Below are 24653 nucleotides of genomic sequence, written 5' to 3'. Positions count from 1 at the left end.
CTGAGTTTAGAATTACACTAAACTATAGATGCCACAATGGTAGTTTTAAATCTTTTAAATCTTTAAATCTGGGATGATGAAAGCATGAATTAATTTGAAATATCTTTAGCAGAAACATGTCTCTTTGATTCACATTACTGGAAAAAAACATTTAACTTGGTCTTTATCAGTATGTTCAGCTATATTGTATAAAAGATGTGCCACGATCAATAAATGATTAAAATGAAATAAATTGTTATCAATGACCTATAAATTACCAATTTTAACAAATGGGTTATATTCATTTCATGTTTACCTGAAATTGTTAAAAATGTATAAATTAGAGTTGATATACGCAATAATTATTTGATTTCTTATTAATATATGTTCACTTATTTATTACATTAATTTCCCATTTATTAATGCAATTTACAATATAACAAAAATGGAAAAAGAAGAGAATACAATAGCAAAAAAAAGAAAAGTCTTTTATTTTGTAGTACTTCCGGGTCACGGTGACCTTTCTACAAATCCGCTGCCGTGTCCGCCATCCTTCTCTCTCCGCTCCGGGAGTAGGACAGACCCCGCAGGACACCAACATGCTGTCAGTTCGCGTCGCAGCGGCTCTTGCCCGCACCCTGCCTCGACGGGCTGGATTTGTAAGCACCTCTAACTTCTTTATGTTTCAATTTGTGTCGTCTGCGTTCAAAAAAATCAGTGTCTATTCGCACGAAAAGTCATGGCGGTGTTGTTCATTCACACGTCTTTGCACCGGAGGACACCGGGCCCTTCACAGTGCTAGTTCCCCACTGCTAACGATTGTAGATGACAGACAGCAACAAACCGCCTTCAAGATAGTAGAGTACGTTATCAAGGGTGACTAGATGATAAAATTAATCTTTTGCCCATTTATTTAACTTTTAATGCATTGTCAATGGGTATGACGAAGCTAAAGTGCAGTAATGTAATTTGGTATTGAAGGTCAGGTTTGTCTCACTCCACATGCCAGCTTTGACTGCAGATGCATTTGCCAGCCTAAGTTTTGCAACAGAGTTTATTTGTCGCTTGTTTGTATGGGTTGAAATTAGACTGGTTCATATTATTGTTCTGTCCCTAACAAATGTTTCTTACACTCAGCTGCCATTTTATTAGGTGTAGCTACCCAAAACTAATGCAGTCTAATACAACGAGCAAGGAAATAAGTCCTAACTTCATGGAGATTATAATATTTTTTGTTAAAAGTGTTCTAGGAAGTTGAATCAACTGTATGGACATTTGTGGAGCTTGTCTATAAATGTCTGAGATCTTCTTTGGTTACAATAAAGGTCTTAAAAGTTTTAAAATTCAACTTGAACCCAGCAACCAACCTGATGATTTTGTCCACCTCATTTGTATCAGTAAGGGTACACTAAAACAGAAAAATAGCTCTTTGTATAATGCGCTACAGTCAAACCTCACTAAAAAATACATTCTTCAAAATTATCATACAAGTCAATCAACATCTCTTTTAAACACTTTCATCAAAATATAACCATCATAACCTTCATGAAGGGAGGATGTATTGCAGGGGTCTCACTGCATTAGTTTTGGCTGGATGTATCTAATAAACTATTCTTTTACCACTTTCCGTTGCCATAAAGGTATCCAAGAACGTCGCTGCAGCATGTGTAGGAGCCAAGAATCTGCACACCACCCGCCCATGGCTGCAGAAAACAGGTCAGTAACGTTATCATCCAACAAGGTTTCCAAATATCAAGGGTAAAACTCATCTTTATCATTTAAAATATTTTTGCTTGCTCAGTTAACACTTTATGTAACTTAAAGGCACAGCCGAGGTATCATCCATTCTGGAGGAGAAGATCATGGGAGCCGACACCAGTGCTGATTTGGAAGAGACTGGTCGCGTGCTGTCCATTGGTGATGGTATTGCCAGAGTGTACGGTCTGAGGAATGTACAGGCTGAGGAGATGGTGGAGTTTTCCTCTGGTCTGAAGGTAAGATTGATGATGTTATCCTTAGATACTCACCTTGGCACAGAATGGGTTTCTACTGCAGTTGTGATGTTTGAGAAGATTGGGTTCAAATGCCATAAACTGTATTCGCTTAACCTGCTTCTTCTTAGATTATTTGTAGTCAAACATAATTGGCAAATGGAGGTGCACTGTACTTTTCTCAGAAACTGTTTTAATAGGCCTTGAGTCAAGTACATAGTCACTGCTACTTGGTGGTCACCAGTATAAGTCACTGACTGTCAAAAGACTGTTGCTAATTCAGTACATGTTGATTATTTAATAGAGAGATGGTTGATGCCACTGTCATGTTATCAGTACTTTGTTAGTGTAAATAAAGGGGAAAGTGATGGTAACTGTTGTTTCTCTTGTCCAGGGCATGTCTCTGAACTTGGAGCCTGACAACGTCGGTGTTGTGGTGTTTGGTAACGACAAGCTGATCAAGGAGGGCGACATTGTCAAGAGAACAGGTGCTATTGTAGATGTTCCTGTTGGTGAGGAGCTTCTGGGCCGTGTTGTTGATGCTCTGGGAAATGCCATTGATGGAAAGGTATTGACAGAATTCACTTTCAAGCCGGTTTGTCTTTTTATGTTTCTCATGTTCATAAATTTCCCTGTGGGGTAATATTACCATGAGGCAGACAAGGTTGTAACTAACCATTTTTTTGTTATTCTGCATATTATTTTTTCAATTAATCATTCATTGTTTATCTCTAAAATATCAGAAAATAGAGAAAAAATTCTTGCATTGAAAAAGTTTGGCTTTTTTGCATATAAAAATGATTGATTATGGAAATAGTGGCTGATTAGTTTTCTGTCAAGCTCTAATGGACAGGGGGTTCTGGCCCTGTGCCTTAGATTAGTTTAATAGCCACAGATAAGAAATTATTTTATAGCACTCAATCGCTTTTTATTTTTGTCTTCACAGGGCCCCCTTGGATCAAAGGTCCGCAGGCGTGTGGGTCTGAAGGCCCCTGGTATCATCCCCCGTATCTCTGTGAGGGAGCCCATGCAGACCGGCATCAAAGCCGTGGACAGTTTGGTCCCCATCGGTCGTGGACAGCGTGAGCTCATCATTGGAGACAGGCAGACTGGGTAAGAGGATTTTACTCAAAGTGAATACTTGAACACGTGGTAGTATTTGATGTTATTTCTAGTGCCACTGAAATCACGTTGCAGCAGTGGATGTGCTAATTGCTGAAATACATCATGATGCAGCTTAATGCAGTATGTTATCAGTCCCAGTTGATTTTTTTTTTAATGACAATAAATTCTCACATGAAAGCTGTATTTCAAATAATGGCAGAGTCTCAAATTACAGCCAGGGATGAGGCTAGCATGAATGAAAAAAGGGAATTCAGTTCACACTTTTCCATAGCACTAATTCATCAGTACAGCAGTACAATAGTGACATGTTATACCCACCTCTCTGCTGCTCTGAGTTTCTCTTTTTAATAGAAATAATGTTTTCATGCTATGATTAAATCCAGTCTTTTTTAGCAAAGCTCATTACTTCTTGATATTTTTTCACATTAAAAGTCTACCTATAAAGGAAAGATGTTCAATCTGAAAACCTTGTAAAATGTGTTGAGTTTCATTCGTGGTAGCTTAACATCATTCGCCTGTCAACAAGATTCTTGCTGCCCTAATGGAATTAGTGCTGTAGAAAAGGACATTATACTGAATTTATCAAGACAAAAGGTAAACATGGAGGGCATTTTGAGTTTGCATCACCTGGAGAACAGGGGAAGTTAGAAAATAAAGGCCTGTCTCTAAATTAATCCTTGTTCTCTCTGCCACTGAGGTAAATAAAGCCCCTGGCTACTATTTGAGATTTTTAAACCTTCAGAATATTGGACCCCGAGGCTCAAGACTGAAAGTCATTTATGGAACAACATGTATCTGTTTGTGTGTGTATCCCCAGTGCTAAGTCTATAAATTTGTGTTGCAGCAAAACCGCAATTGCCATCGACACAATCATCAACCAGAAGCGCTTCAACGACGGAACTGATGAGAAGAAGAAGCTGTATTGCATCTACGTCGCTATTGGCCAGAAGAGATCCACAGTGGCTCAGCTGGTGAAGAGGCTCACTGATGCCGACGCCATGAAGTACACCATTGTGGTGTCTGCTACTGCCTCTGATGCCGCGCCACTGCAGTACCTGGCTCCCTACTCTGGCTGCTCCATGGGAGAGTACTTCAGAGACAACGGCAAGCACGCCCTGATCATCTATGATGATCTGTCCAAGCAGGTGGGTTTTGGTTTTTTCGGGGGGATTTCTAACGCACATAAAACCAGTTGCTGCAAACAATTTTGTAAATGTTAGTTAGGAGTTAAACACAACCTCATGTGTTCTGTGTCCACAGGCCGTCGCCTACCGTCAGATGTCCCTGCTGCTCCGTCGTCCCCCTGGTCGTGAGGCTTACCCAGGAGACGTCTTCTACTTGCATTCCCGTCTGCTGGAGAGAGCTGCTAAGATGAACGACAACTTTGGCGGCGGCTCCCTCACAGCCCTTCCCGTTATTGAGACACAGGCTGGCGATGTCTCAGCCTACATTCCAACTAATGTCATCTCCATCACAGACGGACAGGTGAGTGTGACTCGTTTGTCATGCTTCATCACAATAGAAATCCTGAACCATTATCTAAATGCAGTTTTCTTGCACAGATCTTCTTGGAGACTGAGCTGTTCTACAAGGGTATTCGTCCAGCCATCAACGTCGGCCTGTCTGTGTCACGTGTCGGCTCTGCAGCCCAGACCAGGGCCATGAAGCAGGTTAGTCTCGCTTGTAATCACCCATCTCTCAGCTGATGTCCCAGTTAATGCCTTTGATTCTGACTTGTTGCTTTCTGTGCATCACCAGGTGGCTGGTACCATGAAGCTGGAGCTGGCCCAGTACCGTGAGGTGGCTGCCTTCGCTCAGTTTGGTTCTGACTTGGACGCTGCCACTCAGCAGCTGCTGAACCGTGGCGTTCGTCTGACTGAGCTCCTCAAACAGGGGCAGTACTGTGAGTATTTACTGTTCATCTCACAGCTGGAAATGGAGAATGTAGACATGTCTTTCAGAAAATGTATGCATTGTATTATTCCTGTATACATTTTGTCTTTCAGCTCCCATGGCTATTGAGGAACAGGTAGCAGTCATTTATGCTGGTGTGAGGGGACACCTGGACAAAATGGAGCCTAGTAAGATCACCAAGTTCGAGAAGGCGTTCCTGCAGCACATACTGAGCCAGCACCAGGACCTGCTGGCAGCTATTAAGTAAGATACAGAGCTTTGAGGAGGCAGCATGTGTGATTTTTTTTTTTTTCATTGTAATTTATGTATGCATATGTATTGTAACCAATCTCTCCTTCATTGCAGGGCCGATGGCAAAATCTCTGAGGCATCTGATGCCAAGCTCAAGCAGATTGTGTTGAATTTCCTCTCCAGCTTTGAGTAAATTGATTCTTTACAGTCTGGTTGTGTTCATGTTTGCATAGTGCAGCGTCAGTTATACTTTCTATGACTTGAACTACGAAAAAATTCAAGTGGCACTTGATCTTTAATGTACAGATATCTCTTAACTGAGAATAAAGTATTCCAACTGACTTTATCACTTCTTTCGGTGTTGGGGGCACTGTTGTTGGGTCACTTGATATTGTCTCACACCTCAATTTGCAGTTTGTGCTGATCATATAACAGCACAGTAAAAATACTGAAACCAATGCTTATGTGTAGTTCACAGCCACACTTCTGAACTATTTTCCTGTCTGTCCTTTGTGTAGAATAATTAAAATATTGATGATGAGGTGGTGCTGTTTTTGGTGCTATGTCTTCCAGCCTTTGATGAAAGCATCTCAGGCCATCAAAACTAAAAATGTCTTATGTGTCAGTCAGAAGCCTGTTTGATAGAAATTTGTTTTTCCCTTCCATTTTTGATCGTCATGTCTGAAATTGCGTACTTAAGTAAATGTCTGAGGTCATTCTCAGACATCTGTGACACTACAGTGCTGCCTGCTGGTGAGGAGCAGTACATGACAAATGTCTAAATAAGAAAAATCATCCCACAATAGAGTAAATTTGATGGAATAGGCAGCTGTGTATGTAATTTACAGTTCTTAATGTTCTGATTGATTTATTGATTGATTTCATTGGAAAGATACAAGTAATCAATAGGCACTTCATGAAATTCTAAATGAGCCTTTATTGGTCAGAGTGAATCAAAAACATATCAAACAATACCAGTGAGTATAAATCTTGATGTGAATGTTTATGAAACATAAAATAATGAAATATGAACTGGCCAAACAGCTGTGTAGTAACATTAGTGGCAATAATTAACATTAACTTAAGTGAAAAGTGCACAATAAACATTTCACAGTAATGTAAGTGAAGGTGTGGTAAATGTTTCACAGTTTGAACAACTTCAGTGACAGAGTGCATTCATAATTAAAAGAAAAAGTCAATTCAAACTAGTGTAAAGTCATAGTGAATATTAGTGAGACAATCTAAACACATAAAAAGCTGTATGTGTCTTTCCAAAAAAGAAAATGTAAATAAGTTATTTAAATAAAATTAAATATATAAGTACTAAAAATAAATATTAAAACTACTAATCATATTACACCCAGTACTGTTTAATGTGCATTGCAGGCCTGTGGTGTTTATGTTTGGGTACATTATTCTGTTTGACATAGCAGGGGTCGTAATAATCCCACTCCAGAGCTGAAGCGAGCACACCGTTGGACAGGCCGTCACTGTCTGCTGATAAAATCCGCAGGGAGACACCTGAGAGGAAATCAGTGTTTAAGAACTTTGTTTGAATAAAACAATCATAGACACAAATTTAAAACCTGGTGAGAGTGAGTCTCTTTGTGATACTTCATTCACTGTCACCAGCACTGAGTTTGTCTACAGCAGCAATACAAAACAAAGACATTTTTCCAGACAAATATTGTTATGATTTAAATCAAGATAATTGTTTCTCTCTGTTGTTCAGATAACAAAACATATAATCATCCTGTAGGCTCCTCAGGTCTACTTGTGGCCAGTTTGATGCAGCAGTAAATTATTAATCAGTATATTAGTATTTAATTAATAATGAATTAGTTATTAATGAAAGCCATATTGATTACATTGCAGCTGAAGGAGACTGACGGGTACCTGCACTCGCACCAAAGTCGCTGTCGAGTCCGGGGCCCACTGCAGATGCGTTCAGGCCAGACGTCTCTGAGGAAGGGTTGGCGTACTCACACTCCACGTCTGCCTTGTCAAACACATGCACTGCAACACCTGGGTTCACATCTGTCAGCATCTCGTAAGTACTGCTCCGACGAATGTAACCCACATGCTCTGTCTCCTGCTGCGAACAAAGGAAAAATGACAGACCTCAGACTCTGGATTAAGAATAATAATAATAAAAAAAAAAAACAGCTAGATTTCAGTGGGCAGCCATTTTGTTGTCTTTTATGTAATCAGACATCCTTTGCAGACCACTCTCTATTGCTGGTTAATATATCATAATATTATTTATTCAACTTAATGAAAGCTTTTACATTTGTAGCTGTGTATCTAGTGTCTGTTTCCTGTCTTACTTTTCCCATTTGTTTGGAATAAATCCAGTATGGGGTACAGTATAAACAGGGACAGATACTGAAAAACAGACAGCAAGCTATAAAGAAAGGTAAGATATTAGGTTGTAATTACAAGAAATGTGGGGGTGTCAAATATGTGACATTGATGCTTGGGATCTGTACACACAAAGAAAATAAAAACCAGCCTCAATATGAAGAGACATTAGATATTAACATTCCTACATTCTATTTCTATTATGTTTTGACAGCCAAATATATGTACAGATCAATTACTGAGTGAGAATCAACATCTTTCAATATTCAAAATGCATCAAATTTGGAAGGGTCATTGTATAGTACAGTACAGCTGGATTACCAAGCAGGCAAAGTGGGCAACTGTCCTGGGCCCAGTCAAATTCCTTCTACCTATGTTTGTGCTTATGTGGGGTGCGTGTTTCTGAATTTGTGTATTTCATTAAATTACAATAATAGAAGGTTAATAGAGGCCCTACAGCTCATTTTGCCCAGAGATCCCCAAGCAGGACATTCAAGCCATACTGTAGGCTACAGGTTGTTATTGGATGTATTCACAGTCAAAATGGGAATATTTTTGATAAATTAAAACATGTTTCCTGGACACCAATTAACCAGTTTCCACTGTCAAAGATGGCCCCTTAGCCCTTTTCCTTGTTGAATTATTCATCACTAACCGTGGGAGAGTTTGGCGGGACAAGGTTCACTCTGGTTTCAGCCTCTGAATCACTGGACTGCGGTAAAACCGGCGCGCTTCTACACCATCCCGCTTTGCTCGCGCTGTGTGTCCGTGACCCGGAGGGCAGGTCAAGCCTTCTTGGGGTGAAACCGGCTGCAGAGGAAGTGGCCCGGATGGTGCTGGGTGCCCTGAGGGACCCTGAGCCGGTGGCACCGTCTGGCCTCAGGAGCCGGATCCTGTGATCCACCCCGGCCCTCTCCCTGGACGAAGCCCTGGAAGAAGTGACGGGATGCGGCAGGACGGGCTCCGACACGGACATGTAAGCTCTCCTCCCGTCGTGCAGCGGGGGGAAGGCCGTGACTCTCTGCAGGGTGGAATGCAAAAGCATCTCCTCCGTGTCCTCGCGCTTCCGCCTGTTGTTGCTCTTTGACAGGATCAGCAACTTGTAACCCAGGAAGAGGCAGTTGAGCAGAAGCAGAATCACCACACAGGGTATGAGCAGGAGGACGACTAAAGTCAGATTTGTCACGGGGTAACCTTCAGTCAGATTTGATGGCGTGGTCTGACTTATCTGCGACATTTCATCCCAGAGCACATAGGGGGTGAATTTTAGAGAATTCGCTGATCTCAGCTGAGGTTTCGCGTTGTCTGTGAATGCACAGGTGGTTTGACGTGTCAATCAACGTGGACTACTTCGAGTTTGACAGCATTTTCCATCTAATAACCACATGTCAGCCTGCTTCTCAGATGCGCACAGCCTGCAGTTGTGACTGTTGTCCTTTTATCACCCTTGTCTTCATCATTCTAGACTAATATTGTCAGTGTTATCAAAGCAAAGGCTTGATGTCAGGCGACTGAGCAACACGAGCCCAGTCACCAGCCATATACATTACAGACCAACAGGTGTGCTTCATTAGCTCGCACTCGCGTTGTCGTTGCAGCCATCGCCGCTAGATGGCAGCAGACGACCAGACTCCCTCATCACTGCATCTAAAAGCTCTGCAGTGACGCCTGGGAGATCTTCATGCTCTGATTTGTGATTTTCATGGACTGCAATGACTGATAGTTGTCTGAGGACTTTGTAGTCCACTTATAGCAGATAACACATGTTTATCACAAAAGAACAGTGGAATACAGAAGTCAACTTTTCATTTTTATTTATTTTTCATGCTTCCAAATATGTCTATATCAGGTAGTAATACATCAACAGCTGGCTCATTGCAGAATATGTACAAACATTTCAAATAATTCAATAGAACATTGACAGATGAATCTCTCTTAGAGACAATGTTTTTGCATTTTGTACACAAAGTAGATCTTTGCACACAAGTACATTTGCTATTGTAATAAATCAATGCAAAAAGATCAGTCATATGAACACCATATAACTATAATAAAGATGTTTTTTTTTCTTCACATTTCTACCATTCAGGTTTAAGGAAGTCTATACAGACTTGAATAGCACACTGATATCCTGCTATAGGTTTGCAAGTATAACAGTACAGATAATCTTTTCATTCAAGAGAAAGGCTATAGAGTCAATGGATGCCCTCAGATACCAAAGACCCCATTCTTCAGTTCTAAACTCACTGCTCATGTGGCATCATAGTTGTTGTGCATCATGCCTGATACCTGCAGAAAGTCATCTCCTCACAAAGTCCTGTCTGAACTACAACTCACTTCAGCGCTGCTTGCCATTTCCCAAACACAATAGGAGGTTGTGATTGGTTGTGATAAATTAGCACCTTGGGCAAGGCTGTGTTTGTGAATTGATAACATACTACACACATGGTGAAGCTGCATTCAATCCTGTGACTGATTTTTTTTTTTTTTAAATAGTAAAGCAGGCTAGCACTGAGCCAGGCTGTGCTTGATGATCTCGCGGGACTGTGGTGGGATCCTGTCGGGGAAGAGCACCTGGAACTCCACCACCAGGTCGCCCCGCTGGGACGGGCTCTTGGGCAGGGGCAGGCCCTCGCCCCTGAGCCGCCGGAGGGCGCCGGGTTTGATAACGTCGCTGCACGGCAGAGGCATCATCCGGTTGTCAAGCGTGGGGACGTTGACTGTGCAGCCGCAGAGAGCCTGGAGAGCAGAGAAATGAATAAAAAAGTTAGTCCTGTAGACCCTGGTATATTTAGAACAGGTTTCATAATGCATTCTGAATGGCCTCCTTATGACTAGAATGAAGTACACTCGCAACAAAAAAAATCAATTAAATGCCTGATCTTTAAAAGTGTCAAGTTACATAAGAGATAAATATGGAGTCTTTCTAAAAGCATAACAATTTTTTTTGTGTGTGTTATGCAACTAACTGGTGTTACAGATGTTATAATCGCTTGCTCTATTTACTGGCTGTGTGTGGGAGTTAAGTGCTTTAGTGACTGAAGGGAGCCATAGGAAGATGGAACTCTTTGAAATGCCAGTCTCTGTGACTGCTACCCTGCTAATCTGTGTGTGGGTTGGTAGGAGTGAGAGCCAGAGACAGAGCGAGCCAAAAAAAAACCAAAAAAACAAAAAGCAAGAAAAAAAAACTGCCTCTCTGCCTGCCTGGTACAGCAGGGGGTGGGAGAGAGGAGTCTGCAGCACACATAGTGGCTGAGAGGCAGAGTGAAGTGCGATTTGTGGGGGCAGTCGGTGCCGAGGCTAAAAATAGCTCCTGCTCTCTCTCGCTCTATGGGGGCTGATGAGGTAACGGAGGCGTTGGCAGGCTGCTGCTGCTGTTCTGTTAGCGGGGGTCTGTCAGCCCATTGTAAGCTGGGGGCTCAGATGCCCAGAACAGAACAGAACAGAACAGAACACTGTGTTCTGTCCTCAGACTACAATCAAAGACATTACCCTTCCTGCATTTGGCAGCGGTCGCCTTACATCTTATTGATGCCTTTCAGTGATTGATTTTCTTTGCTATTTCAGAAAAAGCATCATTCAGTGGTTATGTAAAGACAAGAACTGGTGGATGGATTTTAGCCTTTCTGTGAGTAGGTGTAAGTGGTTGGGAAAAATTACATAGTACATCTACTTATAGACCAGTCATGTGTTTCATAATATGTCATTCATTTGGTCAGGACTGATGGCCTCTGTGGGAGTCAAACTCTTAACCCAAACTCACCTCTTTGAGGGTGATCTTGGCCGTGTAGACGATGTTGGAGCCCTCTCTCTTGTACTGAGGGTGCTCCTGGTCCCTGAGAATGAAGGTGATGTCGGCAGGGGTGTTGTTGGGCGTCTCATCTCCCTCCCTGGGGAAGGTGATCTTGGTCCCCGCTTTCCAGCCCTTCTTCACCACCACATTTAGCACCTTGTCTTCGGATCGCAGGCTGCGGCCGTCGGGGTTGAGCCGGCTGCGGGTGATCTTGACGTGCTTGGTGCAGCCGTGCATCACGTCCTCGAGGGAAACCAGCAGGTCATGCACCACCGCCTCGCCCTGCAGGCGCCGTTGGCCCCTCCTAAGCCCGCCCTCGTAGCCCCCCACGTGGCTGAAGGTGAACCGCCTGAAAGGGTTGAAGAGGTCATCTTCGCCGTCAAGGTCGTTGCCGAAGAAGATGTCGAAGTGGTCGGAGCTGTGGAAGAAGGAGGAGAAGGTGGCGTGGGGGTCGCTGTGGAAGTTGTTGCGGAACACGCCTTGGCCTGCCATCGACATTCCATTTTTCAGGCCTAAAAACACAGAGAAAACACAAAGAGTTCGGTTAAATTTCTGCACATTTATCAAATGCTTCATTCTGCTTCAATACTGATGCTGCTTTCATGCAAATTCAGCCTTTTTCTAAAAATCTGCTATTTAAGACTTTTCAGGAAAACTCTTTCATTGCTCTCTGAATAATTCATCAGCCCCACAGCTCTCTATGCTGCACATGTTTAGCTGGTTTAAAAGGGGTGGGAGAGTTTTAGTCATGATCCTCCCACTGCACATCAGTATTTAGCCTTGATGAAGACATGAATTGTTAATGCAGCAGCCTTCGCTACAGTAATTAGTCACATGGCAGTTACTCTTAAAGCAGTTTAAATGAAATCCCATCACTGTCAAATCTCTCTCCGTCTCACCTTCTTCTCCAAACTGGTCATATATGCTTCTCTTCTTGGGGTCGGTCAGGATCTCGTAGGCTTCTGCGATCTCCTTGAACCTGTCCTCGGCGTCTGCGTCGCTGTTCTTGTCCGGGTGGAACTTGAGGGCCAGCTTCCTGTAGGCCTTCTTGATCTCGTCCTCGTTGGATTCAGGGGAGACATCCAGGACTTTGTAGAAGTCCTTGCCCGTCGGTTTGATGGACAGGCAGGGCGTGTCCTGCTCGGACCTGGTGCTCTCCTGTAGAAACAAGAGCAGTCATGCATTAGACCATTCATAAAAACATGGTCAAAGAGTCCACTTCTTTTTTTTTTTTTTGCACAAGTCTTGAAATCTGTCAAGTGCTAGATGCTGTGAAAGACTGAATAACTAATAACCTAGAATACAGCAGCAGAATGGTTGAACATCCTCCACACTAGCTGCTGTGCAGCATCCATACATATTCAGCGAAATCAACCCCCCACCCCTCCAGCAAACACACTCTCTGGGAAAACACCAATTTATCTCAGTGCTGCTATGCAACTGCATACCCATGAATTTTATAGGCTGATGCACACCACAACGTGAGAGAAGTGGGGGTGGAGGGGGGTTGTCGCGTGAGGGCGACAACCCCCCCAACCCCAACGACTCCGATTCTCTGCAGCGATTGGCTGAACGGGAATCAGCGACTCTTACATTTGAATGAACCCACGGCAACAGTCGCAAGGAAGTGACGAGCAAATACGTAAAGATGCCGGTACACCAGTGAATTGATTTGTATAATATGCCGTATGAAACTTAAGAATTCAGCGTATTCAAGTTACTGTAATTTAAGTAATCGAGCGACCCAAAGGCTTGAAAAAGCTTGATACAAAAAAATAATAACTTTCTTAGTAAATGTACTCACCGCTGATGATGATGAGCCGGAGCTGTCTCCCCGGTGCATAACTCGCACTTTGCACTTGACATTGACATTTTTGTGCTTCACACCGAACTGGGTCCAGATGAGAACCATGATGTTGTGTTAGAAAGTTTGTTAAGTGTGTGTGTGGAAGGCTACGTGTCGCTGTCCAGTCGCGCTGGTGCTGAAATCTCTCCGCTCCGTCTCTGTCCGGTGCTCTCCTCGGCTCTCTGTTAAATACCGCCGCGGCAGCTCCTTTACTATACGCTCACCCGCCCACGCAGCGTGACCGAGCTTTCCCCGGGCCCGCCCATTCCTTCACGCGCGGCAGGGGATACCGCTGTCCTCAGCTCACACGGCGTGAGGCCATTGGCGCTCGAGTGATGATCACGCGGATGTTGCAGCCTCCTTCTCCATCTCGAGACTTGTTTCCGGAGTTCTTGGAGGCACAGCCGAGCAGACAGTCACGACTCAGTACAGAGAGTCCTTTTTTTCCACAGACAGAACAGAACAGAACAGAACAACCAGACATACCGATTAAGAAAAAAAAAAAAAAAAACATGCTGCTGCCCAGACAACCTCCAGACAGTCACCTGCTCAGTGATGGAGCCCCTGCCCTCAAGTGACTGCTGTACATTTTGTACTGAACATGAGCCCATGTGCTTAAAGATTATGGCACAAAAAGGATGGCACATTGCTGTGGGTGAGAGAATGCAGCAAAATGAACAACCTGTTTCTTATTACAGTTGTTTTAAATAGCATTTAATCTGCAGTGATACCTGTGTGCCAGGTTAGATATGTCAGATATGTGAAGCAGCATATGCATAAGTTAGATTATATAATAGGTATTTACATAGGGTTGACACAATAGCATGAACAGTCTAATGCATATCATGATCAAGCCCCCTCCAAAGAGTCACAAGAGGGGTTTTGAGATTATTATTATTATTTTATCTTGCATGCTTACATTTAAATGGATATTCTTCTTACATCAGTTCATCTTTGGTCAATTAACAAATATGATATATGATATCCTCTGAAAGAAGACTGCAAAGGAGAAGGCTGAGGCCAAAGTTTATTATGTCCTTGTACATTCACTAAGACACAATGTACTTCATCATATTCCCCACTTCATATGCAAAGTAAATAAATCAATAAATAACTACAATCTAAAACAAACAATAATACCACTTAACTTAATGGTGTAAAATCCACAAATACAAAGACAAAACTATGTCAGACCATATTCTTATACTTAAACATATTGGTGTGGGAAAGAATGACAAAACAAAAGCAAAGCTCTGCAGCACAATTTCATATTCATTTTTGTGACTTTTCTCTAATCTTAGCTTGGATGATGATGGAACCATCTGAGAGGTTTAGAGGAAAAATAGCTCTTTGATTGAATGTCTAACAACACATATCTAAAACTAGGACTAAACTATTTCTTTTCTTTAAGGGATTTAACAAAAGGTTATTAAATCTTTAACAATGTTTTGTATTTTATAAGCTCATCGTATGTTTCTTAATTCAATAATTCTGAGATATAGTGAGTAGAAGTATAAAGGAAAGCTGGTCATATCCTCAAGCCCCATACATACAGAAGGAGTAGAGGATGGGAGAAAGAAAATGTTGCACATAGTAATTTACCATAGTCCAAAACAAAAACACCATAAATTACAGCCTTCAAAGTTTCCATTGACATTTTAAATGTGTCCAGGTTTATTCCCTGTAGCTGAGATTAACAATTCTGTTAATGGAGTTTCACTGAAAAGGTCAATTCGCTTTACAAAGTCAGTATTTACTAAATGATTCCTGGATCCATTAGATTGTGCAGGTGTTCATGTAAATGCATCCACCCCCGTAGTTCTGCATAGCAATTAAAGTTGCAATGCAGACAATCGAATGCAAACCAATTCAAATGAGACACTTCATAACCAACAGCAAACAGCTGTGGAAGGAAAGGGCGTCTTCGAGTTATGTAACTGAATGTTTTATAAACCTTGTGTTGTTTCGAAAGTGTTCACAGCTCTTCTACCTGTGAAAATACAAAATGTCATCTCAAAACATGTTGACTGACTGGGGGACGCTTTGCCAGGAACAATGAAAATTTTTGGAGTCTGAGTCCGTAATAACAATAAGGAGCTGTGTTAAAATGATTTGAGTGGGGAAAGGCAGTTGAACCTTATATTTGACTTTTTAGGAAGCAACAATATCCCCCCTAATACCTCAGCCTGGTTTTCAAGTTAATATGTTAATGGAACACTAATTTTACATCGCCCAGTTTGCACAGTAGTGGTAGAGTTAGCTATTGCTGGACTGGCACAGAATCACAGCTGCTCCCTGTTTTTGAACCAAGAGTTACTGAATCTATTAAAATGTGTTACTGTATACTGAATAAATGAACAGAGTAGTAGAACACGCTGGGTTGTGTTAACATGCATTATATAATAGATCAACTGTATAACATACATTTAACATTACTGGAGCTACAATTATTAGTTGACTGACAACAACTATTTTGGTTGGTGCCACATGTACATTTTTGCTATTGCTACATAGTCATCATTAGCATTAATAGCTGTTTACTTACCAGTCTAATGTTGAGCTTTTAGCATCAAACTTAATTTACTTACCAAGAGCTGTCTCCAGCAGTGGAGAACAACACTAGTGTTAACTCTTGTTTTGCTTATATTTATCACCAGCTAGCCTCAGTCAGTCCCATCTCATAATGTCACTTTGCAATAGAGTCACTGTTGCATCCAGTCTGACCTCAGTCCAATATGAGAGGATGAGGAAGTGGTGATACTCAGAGGACGTATTCTAACCTATGTCTGTAAACAGGATGATACCTGATGCTCTTGTGTGTAAACACTTACATGTAGCACCTTAAAACAAAAATGCCAAACATTTTCCAGTTCCAGCTTTTAAAATGTAAAGATTCAATGTCAAGCATGATAGTAAGTAAATAAGTAAGAATACCTTTGGGTTTTGTTGGACAAACAAGACATTTTTATGTCATTTTGGGATATTAGGCCATTAATTCACAGACAAAACCACTAATAAAAAAACAATTGGCAGATTAAACAGAGACAGAAACTTTATTATAGCTCTATTATGAGGCATCTGGCTTGTGAAGCAATAGCACACTGTCCAGACTAAATAATGCCCCCCCACTATAAAATCTGTGCTGTCTCTTACCAAGATGATAGTTTGCAAAAGCAAAAAAGTTACTGTTTATGATGGCTCATATAATATTTAATATAAATAAAAAATTAAAAAGAAGATTCTAGAAATAGCTCACAGACCCACATCCTATTACAGACTTAAAAGTCATCACTACACGGAGGCCACTCTTTTGATAAAATTCATCTAGTCATCTGCCTGAATGCCACTTTTACTCCCATTGATAGAGAGTCAGTATTTCTATTTAGAGATCATACTACACATACTACAAGATTATGACACAGATCCGACTGTGCAGCCGGCAGCGCAGCCATGGAAATGGAAATCAGTGTCACAGGGAGCGTACATACATGGAAATACTTCCTCCTCTGTGATGCTTCATACAGCCAATGAGGGATGGAGTTTCCTGGGGATTCTCCTTTCGTCTTACAGGAACCGGCAGACATATTTGGTTTGAACATGAAGAGCCAGGAGCGTCATGCAGCAGATAGCAGCTCTCACATACTATTCACAGACTGAACAGGATAGAGTGAATCAGAACAGCCTCTTCCACAGCATTCATTCTTCCTGCCCACGGGAACAGTCTGACTGTGTGTTTGGCCTGTTTTTTCACACATTCACACTGTCTCTCATAGAGGCACATACAAAGTTCCCTGTCAGTCTCAGAGAAAATAACGCTAATTAAAGTACCAAGCTGCACTGACACTGTTATTGTTAGGGCAGCGAGAAGGCGGACAGCTTACATACAGCCTGGTGTTCTAATGGTGTTGTTTGCTGTTCTCACGTGTCCTGTAGTGGCTGCAGTGAACAGCCTGTATCTTTGCTTTTGTTTGTGTCTCCTTTTTTAAACTGCATGGTACATCTGTATTCTCTGTTTTCCAAATCAGATATGTATTGTTCTACAACTTAAAATAGGTCAGTAAAATACTCCCTCTTGCTTTCTTTAAATAATGCCAGTCACAGTGATGGTATGTACAACCTAGTACACAATGTTCCCATTTATACAACAACTCTAGTATTAGCCATGATTCTAGGAATACTGAATTCATGAATTCAAGTCACCCCAAGCAGAGCCCCTTCCCCATTAAAAAATGTGGAGGGGTGGTGTTGCCAGTTGTACATTAATTATCATATCTGTATGGTAATTTTTCCCTCTCTACAATGTAAGATCAAAAATGCCAAAAAAAATCCCATATTGTACAATAGTTTTATTATTATTAGTCTAGGCTGTCTCCTTTAAATTCATTTCCCCATACAATCAGGATAGTGAAATGTGGCTCCTACATCTGTGTGTATACATACTCGTGTCGTGTGACGTCTTTCGTGCTTGTTGTGATGATGAACATGAATCACAAGCATGGCTGTCATTGACTTAACCATTAATCAAATCCTGCCTACAAATCATACATTTTATGGTATTTTGTGTTTAATGCAGTAACTTATGGGCCAGTGCACCACTAAATAACATACAAGAATGAGTGGGAAATCATGATTGTTTTTGTCAAAATATTTTAAAGCATCTGGTATGATATTTATGGTATTTATGAACCTCAAGATAACTTATAAGAACTTTGGTGACCTTCTGAATTTTCCTCTAGCACAATCTTCAGGTCAAAAATATATTTTGTTCAGTTCTTTGTTTGATGACCACTTCCTGTAAAACATTTAATGTTAACGTTAATGTTAATTGGCTAATTTTAGCTTTCTAACACTACATTACATCTGCTAAACGTGTGTATGTTAGTATTGTCATTGTGAGCATGTTGCCATGCTAGCATTAGTATTTTGCTCAAAGTGCCTTTAAGTGCAGCCTCACAGAACCACTAGCATGACTGTAGACTGTAGACGCTTGTTCATCCACCATGAAAATAACAAAGTACTAGAATTATCCAATTGTATAAAAATGCTGAGGAGGCCCAGTTGATTCTGATTTTGTATCAAGATTGGAAGAGGAAAAGATCTAGATTACTTTGACAGGAGCTTCAGTCGCAAGGATCCCTCAGCTGGCAAGTGTTTCAGTGGGAGCAGTGCATTAAAATCTATGGGACAGACATCAGTAGGGTCAGAAATTAAGGTAGATGGTGAACATTTGATGAGCATGATGCTCGTGCATTAGTGCAATATGTAAGTGGAAACAGGAACATCCTCGGGTGACTGTCCTCAGATGACTGAGAATGTCAGTGCAGGACATGATCAGACTGTCCATTGACAATTACATAGAGAGGGATGTTAGTAGGAGTGAAGTGAATAAACCCCTCATTACAAAGACAAATATACATTTGTCTGAATTTGTATGAACGCGGACACAAATTTGCCCTTTTTTCATGACAGAGAGCATGACTTTCAAATGCATGTATTTCAATTGGATTTTTGAATGAAGCATCACACGAGCTGTGTTTGCAACCAGTCTGTTAGGTCTAGGCAGCAAAAGTACTTTGGTTAAGGTAGGGAAAGATTATGGTTTTGGATAAATTTACATCAGTATATTGTGTTGTTTCAAGCCAGACCACAGTTCTTTCGCTAACCTTAACCAAATGCTCTGTGTGCCTTAACATAACCATAAATAAGTAATGTTGCTGTACAATTTTACTGTCACAAAAAATAAACAATTCCTGTCCATGTAGGCTAAATGAATCAATACATCATCATCATGCTGGCTGTCATGACAAAAATGGTAAATTTGTGTCCTTGTACACAAAATCAATAGATTACATTTCGTGACTATTTCACAAGTGCTGGGCTGAGACTGGGCTGGAGGAAACACAAGGGAGACTGAACAGACAAAGTGACAAAGAGTGAAGGGAACACACAGACTAAATAAACAAGGACAGTGATGCTAATTGGGAACAGGAGAAACTAATTGGGGTGGGAGAGGCAATTAGACAGGTGGGGGACAGACAAGGGCAGGAAGTAAAACAACCATCAGGTACATAAGGTAACTAATGACAAAATAAAACAGAGTCTAGCGGGTTCCACAGGAGCAGATCATTACACTAACACCTTCCTAATACACTTTATGTTGGTTTGTCTTTCAATTTGTCACCTGTCTGTAACTTGATTGCCATCACTTTCAGAGATTCCCTTACAATATGTATACAATATATAGACAATAGACATACCTCTCTCGTTCTTGTCTCTTACTGCTGTCATTAAGCCATTTTTAACCACAGTTCTGCAATGCTTTGACCTGCATTGTTATGTGAGAGTTGCTATATTTAGGTGACAGACACAGGGGTAGACAAACAGCCGGTACAGAGGCACAAGCACATGCCTTTTATCTCTGCATTTATGCAAGTGTACGTGATTGTGGTGCGGTTTTCATCCTGACAGGTTCAGCCCTAGTCTGGCTCTGTACCCCGTTAATGTTTTGTGGGAGCAGTAGGTGCTGCCTGCAGGGGACTAAAGAAGGTGACTCACACTGCTGTGAGCACACAGCACTGGCACAGGGGAAGTGACACCAGCCTCATCTCACATCATCCCACTTCCAACACTTATCCTGTCCTTCAAAGGTCGCTGGATGAATCAACGTTGTATAAAAAGCCACAAAAAATCTACTGACTAAGGTCACTTTTACCTACAGGCTGCAGCAGATTAGAAAAAATGTTACTGGCAACACTGAGGAAAGTTTTCTGCTTTGATTCCTTTAGAATACAAAATAGAAAACTGTTTGATTTGAGTAGGTTTGAGTCGGGTTCAAATGAAAGGCAGAAAAAATTTGCACATTAGACATTCAAGAGAAAAAAATCAGTCATAACAAGTCATATTTTATCACCAGGCAAGAAAATGAGATGTTCTCATTTTCAACTAGTTACCCTTCCCTCGTCTCGCGCCTTCCCCCTCCCAATGTACCACAGCTCCCACACATGTCTGGAAGTGTGACTGCCTCTTATGTGTCGCACTGGCTAGACTGAAGCCATGCGTCTTGGTGGGCCAGATAAACACAGACAGACAGATGGCAATAGAGGCACACATAAGATACACTTATAAATGTAAATATAAATGCAGACACAGACCCAGACAGAGCTGCGTCTGTTTTATCAGCTGGCATCTCGGTAGCTCCTTCTCACAGAACTCAAAACCTCCTTGCTTGAGGGAAAAGGAGAAAGGTTATCCTCAAAAGAAGAGATGGAGGCAGATAACACCAGAGGAGAGAATGAGAGGAAAGGCAGATAAGAAGAAAAGGTTTGGGAAATTGTGGGAGAGGCACTGCAAGAAACTGAATGAGACGTAAAGAGAAACGATAAGAAGAAACAATAGGACAGATTGGAGTACAGAAGGCAGTGATGGATTACGCCTGGCAGAGAAGAGGGTGTTTTTGCTGGGGGAGCACTTTATGAAATCTGCCCTAAACTCACTGTCTGCACTGATGAAATGCTCTGCTGCATTTTAAATCATCTCCCAGCAACCACTAAAATTGGGCAGTTGAGGAAAAGGAAAGACAGTTTACTGCTTTCCCCCCTTAGTCTTTGCTTCGTAGCTACTGTAAATGAATGAACCCAGCAAGACTGGCTTCGCTTGCAAAATGGAATGTTTAACAAAATATATGTTATTGCTTACAAAGCTAGAGAAAAATGCTGCTCCTTTATCTGCTTAGTGCTTTGCCTCAGTATCATTAGATTTACTGTACGTGCACAGTGGTTCTGCCTTTCCTTGGAGAGTGCTGCCCTCTGCTGTGAATACAAGATACACTGTAGAAAAGATATTTGCTATTTAGAAAACATGCCTCACCATAATGCCAGCCATTTTATATAACAAATATTGTTATAGAAGAGAGGAAATTATACATCACTGTGGTATTCTAGAGCTACACTTCAGTACAAAAGAGCATCTCCTCTAATCATACAGATTCATTGCAGCCCCTCTCCCCCACCAATTGGACATTTGGCCCTCCATTCTTCTTCAGCAGGGCCTCTTCTTGGCTGCTGCTCTGCTGACTGTGCTGAGCTTTCTCTGAAGCCTTTAATTGTCTCTGGTAGCGCCAATTTTCCTCGGGGTAGGAGACCACAGACAGAGGCAGTCTGCAGATGGCTGGGATCTCAGAGGAAATGAGGAGAAAGATGAGAGTTGACAGGCAGAAAGGCCACGTGCAGGCTGGTAACGCAAGCTGAAAGGGGATGTCATAGGAGAGCCGAGCGTGACACATGATATGAGAGACATCTGGGTGTTCAGATGATGTTTATAGAGTTTGACTGGAGGGGGGAGAGAAAGTTTCTTACTTACCTTAGACATCAAATTTGAGCTTGCTGAAGTCATGTATGCGCAGAAAAGTGCTGCAAAGAAACAGAATTTCACATTTAAGTGAAAAACGTTTTCATGTGCGGGATGCTAACTGAGGATGGTGATCATACTGTCAATCTTACCACATATTAGGGCCAGTATATGGGTTTGCCATGTTATAACATAGAAGACCCCTCCAATAGCGATGCACGATAGAGCACTGTTATACCCCCACAGCCCTGAGTAAATGTCCCTGTGAGGAGCTGCCAGAGCAAGTCCTGCACCACACATGAGAGAGCAAAATATTATCCATGACATGTATGACTAAATAGCACACAATTGCACAAATTTGAAAATTGAGTCAACACACACAGGCTATAAAAGCATTATTGGAAAAAAGAAAAAAGAAAAAACATGCCATGGTTCATTCACCATAAAGCTCCCGCTGTACCCTCAGCAGACATTATGCATATCTCTATGCAAATGGGAGAGTCTTTTTTACCAGACAGCATGCCAGCAGCAGAGCCCAACATGGCATGAAAACAGATAGTCGGTGAGGAGAGCAGCAGGGCCAGAAGGATGAGACCTCCTGTCCAAGGACTGTCACAGCCGTATACCTGGCCAACACCAACTGGCACCGATAGGAATAGCTGCAAATGGAAACCCTCCATTTACTCACACTTCAAACATTTAGAACATTTTGCTAATTGAGGTCACGTATGTGCAAAATAGACACTACAATAGCTCCAGATTGTGTGTAAGCTTTCAAAGACCCCGTGAGCAAATATGATCCTTGTTAAACCTGAGAGATATTGAGGCTTGTGATGGAGTCATTACTGGGGTGAAGATGGTTATTTGGTTGGATATCCACCTGGAATTAGAGGAAAATAAGGCTTAATTTTATATACAAGATACAGTGTGTGTATATATATATATATATATATATATATATATATATATATATATCCTTCAATGTGTAGCAGGGCTGTTCTATACCTCTGAAAAGTAGGGATGATTGGCTCCTGTAGCTGCAATGTGCAGACACACCAAAATATTAAAGGGCAGGGTGAATATTGGGAGGTCCCATTTGCTGGTGACTGAGGACAAAGCACTGGAGACCACTGGGCTGCGAACAGAGGCAGGTAAATGGATTACTGATAGAGCCGAAAAGGCAAACTATAACAGGCTGACATTATAACAATCCTGCCTTGATTGTTTATGTTCACCTTGAGGACGGAGCTCAGTGTAAGAATTTGAATCCTCTTTCCACTTAAAGTTAACAGTTTGCTCAACCAAACAGCAAAATGTCCTGAGCTAGGTATTACTATATAAGAGTGCAGGGTAGTGATAGCAGCTCCTTATTGGAAGTTTAATCTCCACCAACTGCAGCCAAACTTGTTAATCAAAATACTACCCAAGCATTACGTTTGCCAAATACATCAGTTAGTCCACATCCTCAAAGCCTTTTCGCCACATGGTGGGATGGCACATGTGAAACAACACTCAACAGCACAGTTAAATAAACACAAAGTCAGTAGGGATAATGATAAGAATTGAGACAGAAATAGGATTTAGAAATCATAGCTGTACACACAATATGACAAATAACTCACATATGGTCATTTGTAAGTTCTTATGGAAATATAAAATCAGTATCAGTTGTCATCTCAGCTGGAAAAGTCAACGTTTGCTGGCTAGAAATGAGTCGGTGCTTTCGTCTTTCTCTGTCTGAAATCAACCCATTGTTACAAAAGAATTTCAAGTGGTAAATCTGCCTCTGTTATCACTGTGTATGAGCCATGTGAGAGTGTAAAGATTGACAGGCATAGTTAATTCTTTTGAAACAGAGAAATGTTTACCATGGTTGAGCTTGAATATGGCTCCTGGCCCTCACTGCATGCTGTTGCCTTTGTGTCTTTCCTGTTTACTGTTTGCAGTTGCCAAGTGTGTGTGCAATCAAATGAATTAGGCAATTTTTAGAAGAGAGTGCTTACCACAACATGGACATGAACATATTTGGCAGTAAAAGCCACCAGTACCAGCTTCCTCTGGTGGAGAAAACGGCCATCAACATGCCAACCAAGGCTCCATTGTAGCCATATAAACCAGCTGATATGGCCTCCCTGAGGTGAATGTGACAGATGTACCCGACATGAGTGCAAAACATGGTTAAATGACAAGCAAACTGTGAAAATAGCACAGTGTGAAAGCTAAAGAGAGTGCAGCCTCGGGGAATATAAGTGAAAGAGGCAGCGATAATGGCTTCATGGTATGAGGAAAAACATTTTTTCTTCCCCAAAATGAAGTCAAATAAGGATAAAGGAGATGCCATCTCACCTGTTTTGTCCCAGCACAATGGCAGAGACGGTAGAGACAAGGGTACCCAGCAGACCATTCAGAGCCCACCAAGGGTCCTGAAGGAACAGGCCAGCCGTGATGAGGAGCCCACTGAGAGGGTTGTTGACAAACATGACCTGGGCCACCCCTCGGAAAACGCAGTCCAGCAGCTGGATTACCACGCCCTGCTCTGTCATAGAGGGACAGTAATGCCATTTTGATCATTAAAAACACTACAAAAAGGCTCAAATGTCAAACAGGTCTAATATTAAATTCTATAATATTCCAGCTAGATCAAATTTCTAACATTTGCATACTTTTATTAATTCAAATATAACAGACATATTATTGAGAAGACTAGACACTTACTTTTCACCCATTCTCCACAGAGGTGCATGTTCCCAGTGAAAAGACCAACAGCTCTGAAGAGGCAGGAGCTTGATGGAGCTACTTCATGTGAAGGCTGGTTACTTTTGTCCATACTTGCTGTCATTAGAATTTATCACAGTTGTCATTTTAGTATATGAAGTACAAGATTTTTGATAAATACCTGATACCTAATACAGTGTAGATTATTTAGGTCTCCTGTGTTCACTTAGAAACTCTCTTTGACTGTTTTCATTTTTAGTCACTGTCACTCAAGGGGTGGCATCGCCAGTCTGTAGGTCTGCTGCTTTATATCTCGGCAACTATGAGATAGGTCGCTATGAAATTTTGCACA

General features: G+C 41.6%; 4 protein-coding genes across 6 annotated transcripts; 1 reads left to right on the top strand and 3 right to left on the bottom strand.

The window, feature by feature from the left end:
* Positions 1 to 484: 484 nt before the first annotated feature.
* Positions 485 to 5581, top strand: atp5fa1 (ATP synthase F1 subunit alpha). Its single transcript, XM_018662444.2, has 11 exons — positions 485 to 638; positions 1620 to 1695; positions 1804 to 1973; positions 2365 to 2538; positions 2917 to 3083; positions 3940 to 4240; positions 4356 to 4580; positions 4658 to 4765; positions 4854 to 4998; positions 5102 to 5252; positions 5355 to 5581. The coding sequence occupies exons 1-11, from the start codon at positions 579 to 581 to the stop codon at positions 5431 to 5433; spliced, it is 1656 nt and encodes a 551-aa protein (XP_018517960.1). The 5' UTR covers positions 485 to 578; the 3' UTR covers positions 5434 to 5581.
* hwa (huluwa) lies at positions 5439 to 9288 on the bottom strand. 3 transcript variants are annotated; one of them, XM_018662449.2, is made up of 3 exons: positions 8257 to 9288; positions 7149 to 7335; positions 5439 to 6761 (listed from the first exon to the last, which is right to left on the bottom strand). In XM_018662449.2, exons 1-3 carry the CDS (start codon positions 8836 to 8838, stop codon positions 6595 to 6597), a joined length of 936 nt encoding a protein of 311 aa, XP_018517965.1. In that variant the 5' UTR covers positions 8839 to 9288; the 3' UTR covers positions 5439 to 6594. The 3 variants fall into 3 exon arrangements, with proteins under 3 accessions (XP_018517965.1, XP_018517964.1, XP_018517963.1); XM_018662448.2 differs by having other exon boundaries at positions 7137 to 7332; XM_018662447.2 differs by having other exon boundaries at positions 7137 to 7335; positions 8257 to 9284.
* Positions 9289 to 9398: 110 nt separating this feature from the next.
* zgc:122979 (uncharacterized protein LOC641576 homolog) lies at positions 9399 to 13442 on the bottom strand. Its single transcript, XM_018662445.2, has 4 exons — positions 13199 to 13442; positions 12294 to 12552; positions 11365 to 11906; positions 9399 to 10340 (listed from the first exon to the last, which is right to left on the bottom strand). Exons 1-4 carry the CDS (start codon positions 13304 to 13306, stop codon positions 10107 to 10109), a joined length of 1143 nt encoding a protein of 380 aa, XP_018517961.1. The 5' UTR covers positions 13307 to 13442; the 3' UTR covers positions 9399 to 10106.
* A 7691-nt stretch (positions 13443 to 21133) lies between these two features.
* On the bottom strand, positions 21134 to 24413 carry LOC108874069 (urea transporter 2). Its single transcript, XM_018662446.2, has 9 exons — positions 24302 to 24413; positions 23933 to 24122; positions 23590 to 23718; positions 22592 to 22721; positions 22398 to 22466; positions 22098 to 22245; positions 21739 to 21873; positions 21599 to 21648; positions 21134 to 21482 (listed from the first exon to the last, which is right to left on the bottom strand). Exons 1-9 carry the CDS (start codon positions 24411 to 24413, stop codon positions 21216 to 21218), a joined length of 1230 nt encoding a protein of 409 aa, XP_018517962.2. The 3' UTR covers positions 21134 to 21215.
* Between the last annotated feature and the right edge of the window lie 240 nt (positions 24414 to 24653).

The sequence above is a fragment of the Lates calcarifer genome, linkage group LG9, assembly GCF_001640805.2.
Source record: "Lates calcarifer isolate ASB-BC8 linkage group LG9, TLL_Latcal_v3, whole genome shotgun sequence".
NCBI lineage: Eukaryota > Metazoa > Chordata > Actinopteri > Centropomidae > Lates > Lates calcarifer.
The sequence above is the reverse complement of the archived record's forward strand: the minus strand, read 5'-3'. Positions and strand labels throughout refer to the sequence as shown.

Excerpts from the sequence above, each read along its gene's own strand:
- atp5fa1 (XM_018662444.2), top strand. The coding sequence starts at position 579 with ATGCTGTCAGTTCGCGTCGCAGCGGCTCTTGCCCGCACCCTGCCTCGA. Across the intron at positions 639-1,619 it reads TGCCTCGACGGGCTGGATTT|GTATCCAAGAACGTCGCTGC; the intron begins GTAAGCACCTCT and ends GTTGCCATAAAG. Across the intron at positions 2,539-2,916 it reads GAAATGCCATTGATGGAAAG|GGCCCCCTTGGATCAAAGGT; the intron begins GTATTGACAGAA and ends TTGTCTTCACAG.
- hwa (XM_018662447.2), bottom strand. The coding sequence starts at position 8,838 with ATGTCGCAGATAAGTCAGACCACGCCATCAAATCTGACTGAAGGTTAC. Across the intron at positions 7,336-8,256 it reads TCCCGCCAAACTCTCCCACG|CAGGAGACAGAGCATGTGGG; the intron begins GTTAGTGATGAA and ends CTTTGTTCGCAG. Across the intron at positions 6,762-7,136 it reads CGACTTTGGTGCGAGTGCAG|GTGTCTCCCTGCGGATTTTA; the intron begins GTACCCGTCAGT and ends ATTTCCTCTCAG.
- zgc:122979 (XM_018662445.2), bottom strand. The coding sequence starts at position 13,306 with ATGGTTCTCATCTGGACCCAGTTCGGTGTGAAGCACAAAAATGTCAAT. Across the intron at positions 12,553-13,198 it reads CCGGCTCATCATCATCAGCG|GAGAGCACCAGGTCCGAGCA; the intron begins GTGAGTACATTT and ends TTGTTTCTACAG. Across the intron at positions 11,907-12,293 it reads TGACCAGTTTGGAGAAGAAG|GCCTGAAAAATGGAATGTCG; the intron begins GTGAGACGGAGA and ends CTGTGTTTTTAG.
- LOC108874069 (XM_018662446.2), bottom strand. The coding sequence starts at position 24,413 with ATGGACAAAAGTAACCAGCCTTCACATGAAGTAGCTCCATCAAGCTCC. Across the intron at positions 22,722-23,589 it reads ATGTTCATGTCCATGTTGTG|CCCAGTGGTCTCCAGTGCTT; the intron begins GTAAGCACTCTC and ends CTCTGTTCGCAG. Across the intron at positions 22,467-22,591 it reads ATCATCCCTACTTTTCAGAG|GTGGATATCCAACCAAATAA; the intron begins GTATAGAACAGC and ends CTCTAATTCCAG.